At 37.9% G+C, this 15,004-nt stretch overlaps 1 protein-coding gene and 1 non-coding gene across 3 annotated transcripts; both read left to right on the top strand.

Annotated features, from left to right (window-relative positions):
* Positions 1-542: 542 nt before the first annotated feature.
* On the top strand, positions 543-7,411 carry LOC107303713. Of its 2 annotated transcripts, XM_015834121.2 has the most exons (3): positions 543-976; positions 2,691-2,765; positions 7,141-7,411. In XM_015834121.2, exons 1-3 carry the CDS (start codon positions 588-590, stop codon positions 7,181-7,183), a joined length of 507 nt encoding a protein of 168 aa, XP_015689607.1. In that variant the 5' UTR covers positions 543-587; the 3' UTR covers positions 7,184-7,411. The 2 variants fall into 2 exon arrangements, 1 of the variants encoding a protein (XP_015689607.1); XR_001549723.1 differs by lacking the exon at positions 7,141-7,411 and having other exon boundaries at positions 615-976; positions 2,687-2,921.
* Positions 7,412-9,571: 2,160 nt separating this feature from the next.
* Positions 9,572-9,710, top strand: LOC121053708. The gene has a single exon (XR_005811252.1). It is a non-coding gene; the product is annotated as a small nucleolar RNA Z247 (small nucleolar RNA).
* Positions 9,711-15,004: the final 5,294 nt, after the last annotated feature.

The raw sequence follows: 15,004 nt of genomic DNA, 5'->3' as shown, positions 1-15,004 counted from the left end.
TCTCTTCCCATTTCAATGCTGGTGCGAGAAACCATATAATGGTTTTGTCCTTTTTATTACTCCATTCATCGTGCCACTGTGCACATCTGGTGTTATGCCTAAAAGGCTTGGAAACACATAGCTTAGTACCTCCATTATGTTTTCATGCCTAACCGGGCCATCAAGATTCAATCACAGTGCTAAAAATAAGATAGTGATCCCTATGTGTTAAAGAACAGTTGCAAAAGTAAACTAAAAGTGAACTTCCATAATAGCTGCTCTTCATATAATTTAATGCATAATTCTATTTATTTATAATTACATTATTAAATTTAGTTTATTATTGTTTATAATGGTCATTTTGCTTGAGTTCAAAATTTCAATGGTTTGCATCAGCTATAATTCCTTTACTGTCACTACTTATGTGCTTGAATGTTTTCATTGTTATATGAATGAAGTTTCAAGATATAAATAATTTTTCACGGTTTATTCATATGCAGTGTCATGTGCTTTGCACTTACATGATTACTAGTCCATACCAAGAGAAGAAGAAAGAAACAAAATCCGAGCCGTCCTCGTTCTCGCCTATATATTAACCATCAGTATAAATGTCTACTAACGAAAAGAGAAAAAAGGGAAAAAAAAAAAAGGAGGCAGGGCTCCGTCATCGGAAAGAGGGAAAAGCTAGGGTAGCAGTAGATCGATCGGTGGTTCCAAGCAGTACGTGGATTAATCAAGCACGCGCATACATGGCGGGCGAGAGGAAGGAGATCGAGCCGGCGGTCGATCCGGCACCCGGCGGCGAGGAGGAGGAGGAGGATTGGCTGAACGCGCTGCTGAGAAGGCTGGGCCATCCCTTCACCGTCGACGGCGAGGGCAGGTCCGTCCCGGATCCCGACTGGTGTCCGCAGGCCTGCCTGGATCCCAACTCCGTGCTATTCGTCGATCGCCACAACATTGGCCAAGTCGATGTGGATGCCTTCTTCCGCCGACAGATGTACGTTTATTAATTTCTATCTCTTACTTAGCGAATCTAGGATTTTAGCTAAGAGTATACCTGCCTAAAAGAATTATCGTATATAATTTACTAAATCCATTTTAGCATATTAGTAATAATGGTAAAATGGACAACGTGATTCAATATACATTCATTACGTAACACATATTTGTATTCAGATAATTTTTTTAAATACGTATATATCGGTATATACCGAGTACGTGGGCTACAGGGTATGCCATGACATACCTGGCATACCCTTTGCCTACGCTGCTTCTACTTAATTTCTCCGGGGGAGTTCATAAGCTTTTTGTTTCGAAACTAAAACCGCCGAAAGAACTGCCAGTTATGTTTTAATTAAAAAAGAGTAAAAACTCTATACGAGTTACTGGAGAAAATAAAAATCTATGGCTGGATTATATTTCGGAGACGCCCGATAAGTGTTTTGTTTATATATATATATATATATATATATATATATATATATACTATTATAAAAAGCGATAACAATTCTGCCTGGCTTTTTCATCCGTGTGGGCCCCACGCGATGTTGTGGTCCCACGCGGCAATATATTATAAAAACTCCGTATAGTTATGCCTTCCTCCATATTTATTGCGTCCCGCGCAGAACGAGTCCTTAGTCCAACGGGTAAGATGATCTGTTGTTTTAAGGCTGGAGTTAATTTATCCGGGGGGTTTCACGAGCATTTTTTTTGTTTCGAAACTAAAACCGCAGAAAGACTATCAATTATGTTTCAATTAAAAGAACTAAAAACCCTATGCGGTTTATTGAAAAAAAAATACTCTTTTCGTTTCACAATATAAGACTTTTTAGCCTTTATAGTTTCATATAAATAATAATAAATCTAAACATATATATATAAATAAATTATATATATTTATCAATTGATAAATTTTGATAAGGCTAAGAAGTCTTACCATATACCATATAGACAGTAGTAACCTATGGATGGACTATATTTTGGAGACGTCCGCTAAGGGTCCAGGGTCATCTAGATTGGATGCTCACTTTTAATCTAGCTAGTTTGTTTAGTGCCATCTTTAGACTCAATTCTATTATTTCATTGTGTCATACATCACAACTACGAATTTTTGTGTATTTATATATTATATTATATTATATTATATTATATTATATTATATTATATATTCCAGAATGCTGGCATGATTTTATTTAATTTTAGTATCCACTCGCTTGCTTTAGCTTGTAGATCCACAGCCAAATTTTAGAATTATTAATGTAGAAATTTTTCATCGCTTTCTACATTTCCCAGCCTTAATTTTTGGATCGTTCCTAGTGCGGCATAAAAGTCTTACTATATAATAAATTTTTGTTGCTTCATATATTTTTCTCTCCCTATAAGCCGTTTCTCAAAGAAAATGACTTTGACGATAATTATGTTGGCCGACACATTTAGGATAAGGTCAATGCTTTATTGCTTTTACAATTTATAGTATTTCAACATTTTTCTAAAAAAAGATGACAATAAATTCAAAAGTTTATGCATTTTATTCCTTTGATTCAAAGGGCTTTGTAGAAAAATTTTCTACAGGAATGAAATCCTCTAAAATCCCTATAAATTTGATTTGAATCAAAGGGGACCTCAGTGTTCCATTCATGTTTCTTTATTATCATTGCTAATTCGACATATTTTAAACTTACTAATTAAGATTACTCTTTGATGCTAGCTAGACCTATGGGTCCCTCTGACAGGGAAAAGGGCATCTGGAATGGTGCTATGGATTATGTATGCGAGCTCAAAACATGGTAATGCATTTTGTTAGTGCTCTTGATACTTTTTTTGAATTTCTATCTTTTCTATTATCGATAAAAAGTTCAGTGCGAAACAATATTGGACTCGGTCAGTAGGCTGTTTTTTCCCTGCCTATGTACAAAAATAAAAAAGAAAAAGAAAACCTTAATACCCATACATAACTTTTTCTTTTTTACTTTTCACTGTCTTCAAGATAAATTACTCACACTTATGATATCTTTACAAAATTACTCTAAGCTTCTAATCGTTCATTCCTCGAGCATTTTTAAATATTTATTCAATTGATGCTCTTTGACCAGTTGACCGTATTAGAGAATTTATGCAAGTCCAAACTAATTTAAGCACTTCTAGCACAGACTCATCTCTAGTTGTGACAGGGCATACACAAGTGTGAAATTATAACATTGCAAATATTCACATACGTGTGAAACTATTCAGAATCATTTTGCACATTTAAGAGTCGTAAGATAATATCATTGCAAATAAGTTCAAAATAAACTATTTGAATTTTTATATCAGATGCTACTACAGAAAATATTTACATTTATTGATGGCATTTAACTGTTTAAAAGTTAACATATTTGGACATAACAAATGTGTTAAATAAATTTAGTTGTTATCCTATGTATTTATCCGGTGTTGCTATCCGGAAGAGTAGATAATCACAGCTTTGGTTTATCTCATTTTCTGTTGTAACAGCACCGATGTACATAGCACGGTAGATGATCTTTCTACTATCTAGTAACACAAAGACGAGCCTAGGTCACAGCGGAATAGGATTCAATGACATTGCACCGTAATATTCTTGGTGACATTTGTCAATGACGTGTGGGTCTAGGCACAAGTAGATCCTACATGTTAGTGACAGAATGTCACCGAAAATATCACGGTGCAATGTCACTAATCCAGATCCGCTCACGGCATCGTTCTCCTCCCAACTTTCATGGTATCATAGCCCTCCCTCCAATCCACCGATCCAATCTGCAGCCAGCCATGGCTTCCTCGTCAACATCACTGCCATCTCCCCTTCAAGGACAGACGGTAACTGAGGAACTTGAGGGGTTATTTAGACGGGGCTAAACTTTTTAGGCATATATAGGATGTTTGGACACTAATTTAAAATATTAAATATAGGCCCCGTTCGGCAGCCAGCTTAGATACATAAGAGCCATCGTTTTCCGCGCGCACGCTTCCTGAACTGTTAAATGGTGTATTTTTTGCAAAACTTTTCTATAGGAAAGTTATTTTAAAAAATCATATTAATCTATTTTATATTTTTTTAGTAATTAGTAATTAATTAATTATGTACTAATCCAGTACTACGTTTTCCGCGCCGGATAACTTACCCTCTTCCCCTCTCAGCCGGCCATAGACTAATAAAAAACTAATTTCATAAATGAGTGTTAATCCACGAGAAGATTTTTTTAAACCTAATTAATCCATAAGTAGCGCATGTTTACTATAGCATCATAGAGGCTAATCATGGATTAATTAGGTTCAATATATTCGTCTCATAAATTAGTCCAAGATTATAAATGTGTTTTATTAATAGTCTACGTTTACTATTTATAAAATTTATAATAAGCGTTCAAACATTCGATTGAACAGGAACCTAAACTTTACCCCACCCATCAATCATGTGTTACGGAAAGCTCAGGTCTTAGCGAGAGATGGCTGGGTTCCTTGATGGGACAAATGAGCCAGAAAAGAAGTTTGGAGCTAAATTTTTTTAGTTTCATCTCACATCGAATGTTTAGACACTAGTTTCAAGTATTAAATATAGACTAATAAAAAAACTAATTTCATAAATGAGTGGCAATCCGCAGACGAATTTTTTAAGCATAAATTAATCCATAATTAGAGCATGTTTACCGTAGCATCACATATGCTAATCATGGATTAATTAGGCTCAATAGATTCGTCTCGCGAATTAGTCCAAGATTATGAATGAGTTTTATTAATAGTCTATGTTTACTATTTATAATAAGTGTCTAAACATTCGACAGAACAAGTGACTAAAAATAAGTGTTGTCCCAAACACCACCTCAGTCGCGTGCGCGTGTGATCAGCACGCGCATGACCTTGGCGACGATGCAGACAGCTTTGGTAAGATTAAGGGGTTGTTTAGCTCCGAAAAATTTTCGCCCAAAAATATCATATCAAATCTTTAGACATCTAAATAGAGTATTAAATATAGATAAAATAAAAAAACTAATTGCACAGTTAGGTAAGAAATCATGAGACGAATCTTTTGAGCCTAATTAGTACGTGATTAACCATAAGTGCTACAGTAACCCACATGCACTAATGATGGATTAATTAGGCTCAAAAGATTCGTCTCGCGATTTACAGGCCAGTCATGAAATTCGTTTTTTCGTTCATGTCCGAAAACCCCTTCTAACATCTGGTCAAATGTCTGATGTGACATGCAAAAAATTTCATTTCACCAACTAAGGTCTTGTTTAGTTCCCAATTTTTTTCCAAATACATCACGTCAAATTTTTGGACACCTAAATAAAGCATTAAACATAGATGAACCAAAAAACTAATTGCACAGTTATGGAAGAAATCTTGAGACAATCTTTTGAGCCTAATTAGTCCATGATTAGCCATAAGTGCTACAGTAACCAACATATGCTAATGATAGATTAATTAGGGTTAAAAGGTTCATCTCACGGTTTCTAGGTTAGCCGTGAAATTCGTTTTTTCATTCGTGTTCGAAAACCTCTTCCGACATCCGGTCAAATATTTGACGTGACACTTCTCCTAAAATTTTTCTCAATCTAAACACCCCCTAAACACACCCTGTTAGGAACTCACAGAAACAGAGAATCGATAGATAGATCGCCGGAGATTCAACCGAATACTCCACGCCGACGCCGTCACCACCGTGATCAGTTCATTTCATTAGCCGCCTCCCAATTGTTGTATCAATACAGTATTTAATCACCAGCCAGCTGGCCACACACACGCACTCTAACACGGCCCAATGTGGCCCAATATACTTCGGATTAAGTCTACTTTGCCTCCTAACACGTGAATCCTTTGCTTGTGCGTCGGCCTACTCAGTTCCAGCAACGATCTCGTTGCATCTTCAGTGTCAGCATGATTTGGAATACTGATAGTCCCCCCTTCTTGAGAAATGGCTTGTCCCCAAGCCAGTGCACGAAGAAAACGGTAACGAAGTTCAACTAAATTCTCCCAGGTGGCATCTTCGGCTAGGGTGTTGGGCTATTGAACCAATACCTGCAAATAGTTGTATTGGAAGATTGCGAAATCCTGGTGTCCAACAGAGCAACTGGGTACTGCTTGATTCTGTAATTGTTATTTCCCCATCTACTTCATTTTGGGCCAAGCAACAATGCTCGAATTCTTCGATAAGGAACCATAAATCTCACCCACTGGACTGTCATAAGCAATAGGATGGCCATCTTGGAGCAAAACAGCTTCGGTCCCCATTTCGCTAGCATCGGTCTCAATACAGAAAAGCTTCAAAAAATCTGGCAAGGCTAGAACCCGAGCAGTAATCAATGCTTGCTTCAATCTGTTGAAGGCAAGATCTACTTCAGAAGTCCATATAAAAGCCTCCCCTTTTCTCAACAAGTTAGTCAAAGGCTTACTTAACAACCCAAAGTTTTTAACAACCTTGCTATAATTGCCAGCTAAGCCCCAAACCTCCCTGAGTTGCTTCAGATTCTTCAAAATAGGCCAATTAGCAATAGCCTTGACCTTAGCTGGATTTATAGAAAAACGCTTGGCTCTAATAATATAACCCAAGTAAGCCAGTTCTGACTGACCAAAGGAACACTTGGACATTTTAACGTTCCAGTGGTGCTGTTGTAAAAATTGTAGCACTTCCCTCAAATGAATCACATGAGAGTCCAAATCTTGGCTGTAAATCAATATTCATCAAGGAAAACTAAAGCACATCTCCTAAGCACTAGGGCTAAAGTAGCATTCATTGCCTCCTGGAATGTGGCAGTTGCACCGGTCAACCTAAAGGACATCACCTTGAATTCAAATTGACCGAGATGAGTTTTAGGTTCTTCTTCTTCAACCAATCTAATTTGGTGATACCCCGCCCTTAAGTCCAATTTAGAGAAATATTTTGATCCAGCCAATTCGTCCAATAATTCATCAATGACTGGAAGAGGAAACTTTCTTTCAATAGTCAATCCATTCAACTGTCGATAGTCAATACACATTCTCCATGTTCCATCTTTCTTTTTAACTAGTAACTCTGGAGAAGAGAAAGCACTGTTACTAGGTTGTATCACCCCATTCTATAACATTTCAGACACTTTTCTATCTCATCCTTTTGTGTTAGATTATACCTGTAAGGTCTAATACAAACAGGTTTGGCTCCAGGAAGAAGAGGTATAAGATGATCACAAGCTCTCCTTGGAGGTAATTGAGTGGGTTCTGTAAATACATCAGCAAATTCTTGCAGGAGTGAGGTGATAGAATCAGAAACACAGGTGGTTGCTACAACTTCATTGTCATGTACTCCTATTAATTGTACCATGTGCATCAGTGGTCCTGACTTATGTAAAGCTTGTATCTGAAGATTAGTAATATGGGCACAGTTATGTAATTGAGTATGAACTCCCTGAATAATAACTGATTGCCCATCCTTGAAATACTGCATCTTCTTTTGTTCCCAGTCCACATTTATAGGTCCTAATGATTGCAACCAATCCATACCAAATATGACATCATACCCAGATAATGGTAACAACTTGAAATTAGTCCTATAATGTTGTCCTTGCAGCCACCAATCACAATTGGATACCTTGCGGCCACCAATCACAATTGGATAGTAACTGAGTACAAGTGATCGCTTCACCATTAGCCACTCGAACTCTAACTGCAGTAGACAGTGTTTGAATTCCATTTAGATGCTAAACTGAATGTACATCCAAAAATGAGTGAGTGCTTCTTGAATCTATCAACATTAACAATTCAGATTCCTGAATTAGCCCCTGAACACGCATAGATTGGGGTGCTTCTATTCCCTTGCAAGCATATACAGATAAGGCCATTAAACCTTCTTCTTCACTATCAGGTTCAGGGGTGAAATAAGAGTCTCCTTCTTGCAACACTTCCAAGAGCTCTTCCATCACATGCAGTTGGATAGTGGATGCACACTTGTGATCTCGACTCCAATGTTCTCCACATGTAAAACAAAGCCACTTAGCCTTTCTATAAGCCTTCAATGCTGACAACTTGCTGTCTTTATCTGAGCTCCTGGCACTTTCAGAGAACCTACGATCTTCAGCTTGAATTATAGTACCAACCTTGGGCAAAAATGGTGCAGTACTCTTCCCAGGTCCCTTCAGGTAAGAAGCATGCTCAAGTCGTCTGAAATTAGGCTTTTGAATCATGACCACCGTTCTAATTTCTTGTTTCAAACCCTCCATGAATTTAGTTACAAAATACAAAGGCTCAACAGCATGGTCATACGCCAGCAATTGATGCATCACAATATCAAATCTCTCAACATATTCAGAAATACTGCCCACTTGTTTCAAATGAAACCACTGGCGAATCAAAACATGTTGCCTATCTCTCGTAAACTTACTGCAGACCTTGTCACACAAATCCACCCAGGTGATTCCTGTAATCTGCTGACGCACAAACTGCAACCAAAATGCCGCCGCACCCACAAAATTTAGAGTGGCCGCCTTCACCCAATTTGCTGGATGAACTCCGTAGACATCAAAGTATGATTCACAATTGTCCTTCCACATGTGAGGATTATCACCATCGAACTGAGGACAGGACAGTGGCGGTAATGAAACCGTGACAGAATTAACAAACAACTGATCATGATGGAAGCAAGCCGAATTTGCTACTCCCGTGGAAGGTGCAAATGACGTAGGAATTCCCTAAGAACTTAGATCATTCCTTCTACTCAGCCATGGTGATTCCAGGTATTCCTCCTTGACATTTTCCCGAACAGCTGCTGGACGCTCAGAAGCTCCTATTGCCTGTAACGACTTCCAACCCGCCTGAAGCATATCCACCTTGTTTGCTAACTCCTCCACCGTCAAACCCGACTCATCCACCTTGTTCTCAACCATAGGAATCCTGCCCTCTAAAGCTAATTTCAGTGACTGAAGGTCAGAGCAGTACCTTTCTTCGGCGGCCGCTCGCTTCTGCTCTGACTCCTCCATTTTTCTCAGAAGAACATCCAACTTGTCGTCGTGCTCCATGATCGTTCGTGCTTGCTTGTTGAGATATCTCGGTCTCTCCAAATTGCCAAAAAAAATCACGAGCACCAATGCTCCAAATCGAGCCAACCCAGATCGAGGGAGCGAATCGAATTCACTTTTGCGGAATCAGTCCAAAGAGACCGATTCCCACCTCGTTCCCGGAATTTACAGACGATCGAGAGATAACGGAATGCTCGCGGATCGCAATGGCTCTGATACCAGATTGTTAGGAACTCACAAAAACAGAGAATCGATAAAGATAGATCATCGGAGATTCAACCGAATACTCCGCGCCGCCGTTGCCACCGCGATCAGTTCATTTCATTAGCCGTCTCCCAATTGTTATATCGATACAGTATTTAAGCACCAGCCAGCTGGCCACACACATGCACTCTAACACGGCCCAATGTGTCCCAATATACTTCGGATTAAGTCTACTTTGCCTCCTAACACGTGAATCCTCTGCTTGTGCGTCGGCCTCCTCAGTTCCAACAACGATCTCCTTGCATCTTCAGTGTCAGCATGATTTGGAATGCTGACACACCCTAAAATCTTTGGCTGATGAGATGACTTCCGCAGGCAAACCGCTGGAAGAAGAAGATCTGGTCTCGTATATTCTTGCAGGACTGGACTTCGATTACAATCCAATTGTTTCATCTGTTGCTGCACGGGCAGAACCGGTCTCGTCGGAGAAACTGCACTTGCAATTGACAGGGTACGAGGCACGTCTTGCCTTGCTTCAACGGCCAGGACGAACTCGGCGTGGCGATCGCGGGCGTGGTGGTAACACCAACCGCGGCCGAGGCGGGTTCAACCAAGGGCGCAATGACGACAAGCCCGAAGGGCATGTTTAGTTCCCAAAACCTTTTCTCAAAAACGTTATATCAAATCTTTGAACACCTAAATAAAACATTAAATATAGATAAATATTAAAACTAATTACACAGTTATGAAGGAAATTACGAGACGAATCTTCGTCCATACAACACTCACAAATTCTCCTTTCGCTCCAAACGGTGTATTTTTCTTGGCTATAGCACCCTTCATAAGGGTTTCAAATGTGCGGATGTCAGCTCCGGTCGTGTTTACATCTCTCGTGATGTCACATTTGATGAACATCTTTTTCCTTTTTCAACTCTATACCCCAACGCTGGTGCTCGCCTTCGAGCGGAAATTAGGGGGTGTTTGGGACAAGGAGCTAAACTTTAGCCCCTTGTCTCATCGAATGTTTGGATACTTATTATAAATATTAAACGTAGACTATTAATAAAACTCACCCATAATCTTGGACTAATTCGCGAGACGAATCTATTGAGCCTAATTAATCCATGATTAACCTACGTGATGCTACAGTAAATATGCTCTAATTATGGATTAATTAGGCTTAAAAAATTCGTCTCGTGGATTAGCTCTCATTTATGAAATTAGTTTTTTTTATTAGTCTATCTTTAATACTTCAAATTAGTGTCTAAACATCCGATGTGACATGAGGCTAAAAAGTTTAGCCCCATCTAAACAACTCCTTAATCTCCTTCCATCGCATTTACTATCTCGAAGCGAATGGGAGTATGATAAACCACTGGTTAAGGGGGTGTTTAGTTGGTGAAATGAAAATTTTTGCGTGTCACATCAAACGTTTGACTGGATATCGAAAGTTGTTTTCGGACAAGAATGAAAAAACGAATTTCACGGCTGGCATGGAAACCGCGAGACGCATCTTTTGAGCCTAATTGATCCGTCATTATCGCATGTGGGTTACTGTAGCACTTATGGCTAATCATGTACTAATTAGGCTTAAAAGATTCGTCTCATGATTTCTCACATAACTGTGTAATTAGTTTTTCGATTTATCTATGTTTAATACTCTATTTAGGTGTCCAGAGATTTGATATGATGTTTTTTAGTTGAAAATTTTTGAGAATTAAACGGGGCCTAATTCTCCTGTTGCTGCTAATATTCCTGCTGAGTCTGTTTCAGGTCACAGCACTGCATTTCCTGGAGCAAATGACCAAATCTTGGTGCAAAATGGTGCCGAGTTGCCGCTGCCTCGGTATTTTAGGCCTTGTTTACGGGTTAAATTTTTTACCACTATATCACGTCGGATGTTTAGACATTAATTTAAATATTAAACATAGACTAATAAAAAATTAATTTCATAAATCAGAGTTAATCCGTAAGACGAATTTTTTGAGCCTAATTAATCCATAATTAGCAAATGTTTATTGTAGCATCACATAGTCTAATCATCGATTAATTAGGCTCATTAGATTCGTCTCGCGAATTAGTCCAAGATTATAAATGGATTTTATTAATACGTCATTAGCACATATTGGTTAATGTAGCATTTATGGCTAATCACTTTCTAATTAGGCTCAAAAGATTCGTCTCAGGATTTCTTCCAGAACTGTGCAATTAATTTTTTGTTTATCTATATTTAATATTTTATTTATTTGTCAAAAATTTGATGGGATGTTTTTAAAAAAAATTGAAAGCTAAATAAGACCTTAGTTAGTTTTAATATTTATTTATATTTATTTACGTGTTAAAAGATTTAATATGATATTATATGCCGTCGCCGTCCAGCGCACAACTCGAGGCCGACCGCCCTCCTGCTGCGCCCGGTCAACCTCAAGCAGGCTGCTCCCGAGCCTGCAGCAGCAGCTCTACAGCAGTAGACGTGCATGCTACCGATGCTACAGCAAACATCAACGATGACACTGTACCAGCATTTAATGGCGATCAGTCCACATCACAACCATCTCGGCCGCGCACCAGACTTCAACGAGGTACAGTATTCGGTAACCAAAGAGATACTATACTGATGGTACTATTCGGTATGGGTGAAACGGGGGAATTTAGGGGTTGTTATATAAGACGATTAATCGGATATCGGAAGGATTCTTGATACGAATGAACAAACGAATTTCACGTTATAACTGGTGTAGAAACCGCGAGACGAATCTTTTAAGTCTAATTATGGCTAATCACGTACTAATTAGGCTCAAAAGATTCGTCTCATGATTTCTCACCTAACTATGTAATTAGTTTTTCGTTTTATCCAAGTTTAATACTTTATTTAGATGTTCGAAGATTCGACGTAATGTTTTTAGGTGAAATTTTTTAGAAACTAAACATCCCCTTTGGCAGCGTTTAGATTGCAAATTTTTTTGCAAATTTAGCGTTTAGATTGCAAATTTTTTGCAAAAAAGTCACGTCACACGTTTGATCAGATGTCGGAAGCGGTTTTTGATACAAATGAAAAAACAAATTATATATTCCGCTAAAAAACCGCGAGACAAATTTTTTGAACTAATTAATCCGTCATTAGCGTATGTTGGTTACTATAGCACTTATGCTAATCATGGTCTAATTAGGCTCAAAAAATTCGTCTCACAATCTCTCTCATAACTGTGTAATTAGTTTTTTGTTCCATCCATATTTAGTGCTTCATTTATGTGTCCAAAGATTCGATGTGATGTTTTTGAAGAAAATTTAGGAAACTAAACAAGGCCTTAGGCAGTGTTCAGTTGCCAAAATTTTTTGAGTGATGTCACATCAACACGTACGGTCGTACATGTGAAGTATTAAACGTAGTCTAATTACAAAACAAATTTCAGATTCCGTCTACAAACCGCGAGATGAATCTTTTGAGTCTAATTAATCCGTCATTAGCACATGTTGGTTACTGTAGTACTTATGGTTAATCATGTCATAACTAGGCTCAAAAGATTCGTCTCACGATTTCCCTCAGAACTGTATAATTAGTTTTAATGTTTATGTATATTTAATGCTTTATTTAGATGTCCAAAGATTTGATGTGATGTTTTTAAGAAAATTTTTTGATAACTAAACAAGCCCTAATATCTTAAGCTTTGCATCATACGGAATGGAAATCTGCCATGGATAAAGAATTTACAGCTCTTATGCACAATAAAACCTGTCACTTGGTCCCACCTACTACAGGCAAAAATGTGATAGACATTAGATGGGTTTATAAGATTAAAAGAAAGGCCAATGATAGCATAGATACATATAAAGCTAGACCGTTGGCCAATGGATTTAAGCAACGGTATGAATTGATTATGAGGATATTTTTAGCCCGGTTGTTAAAATAGCTAGTGTCAAACTAGTTTTATCTATTGCTATGTCATGTGGGTGGAGTTTACGTCAACTAGATGTTCATAATGCCTTCCTCTATGGTTATCTAGAGGAGGAAGTATACATGAGACAACCACCAGGTTATGTTATGAAGATAAAACACATCCACAGTATATATGTAAGCTGGACAAGACGTTATATGGTTTAAAACAGACACCTATTACTCCAGGTTAAGTCAAAAACTGTTACAACTTGGTTATCATCTAAGGCTGACACATCGTTGTTTATATATGACAATGGAAGACATAAATTGCTTGTATTAGTATATGTTGATGATATAATTGTTGTCAGTTCATCTCCACAGGCAACTACATCCTTGCTCACAGACTTGGAAAAAGAGTTCCCTCTATAAGATCTAGTTGATCTGCACTACTTTTTGGGAATATAAGTCAGAAGAAACAGCGAAGTTCTCCTTCTCTCCCAAACAAGGTATGCTACGAAAATATTGGAAAGGGTTAATATGAGTCAGTGTAAATCTGTAAGTACTCCACTATCCACTGTTGAGACTTTGTCAGTAGAAACAGGAGATATTTTGGGTCCTAGTGATTCAACGCAATACAGAAGTATTGTGGGAGCATTTTGTCTTACCATACCAGATATATCTTATCTAGTAAATAAGGTATGTCAGTTTCTCCAAAGTCCTACTACTTCACACCGGAGTGCAGTTAAAAGAATCCTTAGATACTTAAAAGGTACATTAAACTACAGCTTGCAAATTCAGAAGTCTACATCGAATATTTTTAGTGTATTTTCTGATGCAGACTGGGCAGGATGTGTAGATGATAGAAGATCTACTAGTGGTTTTGCAGTATTTCTAGGATCAAATTTAATCTCTTGGAGTGCTAGAAAACAGGCCACTGTATCACGATCTAGCACTGAGGTTGAATATAGGCTATAGCAAATGCTACAGTAGAAGTAATGTGCATCAGAAAATTACTTGATGAAATTGGTTTTCCCTACCCAAAGACTGCACGTCTCTGGTGTGATAATATTGGAGGAACTTATATAACAGCAAATCCAGTGTTTCACGCCAAAACCAAACATATCGAAATTGATTATCATTTTGTTAGAGAACCAGTTTCTAGCAAGTGGCTAGACATAAGATTTATTGGCACACAAGATCAAGTGGCTGATGGATTCACTAAACCGTTGTTAGTTCAGAAGTTGTTATTATTTAGAAACAATCTCAACCTTAAAAGGTTGTGATTGAGGGGGTATGTTAAATAAATTAAGTTGTTAACATGTATTTATCCGGTGTTGCTATCCGGAAGAGCCGATAATCACAGCTTTGGTTTATCTCATTTTTTGTTGTAACAGTACCGATATATATATGTCACGGTAGAGGCTCTTTCTACCATATATTAACAAGCAGACGAGGCTAGGCCACGGCATAGCCTCGTCTGCATAAATTACTTATATGACTTCCGTTAAACGAATGGACAAGAGAATCCATATTATCGTGGGAAATATTCCTCTGGACAAAGGATTGGTCCATTTCCTTAGGATCTTTAGTGTGCTTGGTCGGGTTATGACTTATCACAAGACATGGTTCAAGAAAATAATTCCAGAAACAATCCTGGACCTAATAGTGGTATCAGCTGCACTGAATAAAATACAAGAAGGCCAGGGGGTTCTTCTCTAATTTGAAACAAATTTGAATAACGAACAAGTGTCGGGTGTGCTTGTGATCATGCTTAGGTATAACCAGACACACGAAATTCATCACAATTAAATTGATGTAATTAAGGTAGTAACCAGGAGAATTTCTGGATCTTAGTTCAAATTAGGGGTTGTTTAGTTTGTAAAAAAATTTTAAAAAAACATCACATCAAAACTTTAAACACATATTTGAAATATTA

Source organism: Oryza brachyantha, chromosome 2 (assembly GCF_000231095.2).
Source record: "Oryza brachyantha chromosome 2, ObraRS2, whole genome shotgun sequence".
In the NCBI taxonomy this organism is placed as follows: Eukaryota; Viridiplantae; Streptophyta; class Magnoliopsida; order Poales; family Poaceae; genus Oryza; species Oryza brachyantha.
The sequence above is the reverse complement of the archived record's forward strand: the minus strand, read 5'-3'. Positions and strand labels throughout refer to the sequence as shown.

What these genes read in the sequence shown, in the direction of transcription:
- LOC107303713 (XM_015834121.2), top strand. Translation starts at nt 588, where the DNA reads ATGTCTACTAACGAAAAGAGAAAAAAGGGAAAAAAAAAAAAGGAGGCA. An exon ending in GCCTTCTTCCGCCGACAGAT is followed by an intron (nt 977 to 2,690) that starts GTACGTTTATTA and finishes GATGCTAGCTAG; the next exon opens with ACCTATGGGTCCCTCTGACA. An exon ending in GTATGCGAGCTCAAAACATG is followed by an intron (nt 2,766 to 7,140) that starts GTAATGCATTTT and finishes GTTTGGCTCCAG; the next exon opens with GAAGAAGAGGTATAAGATGA.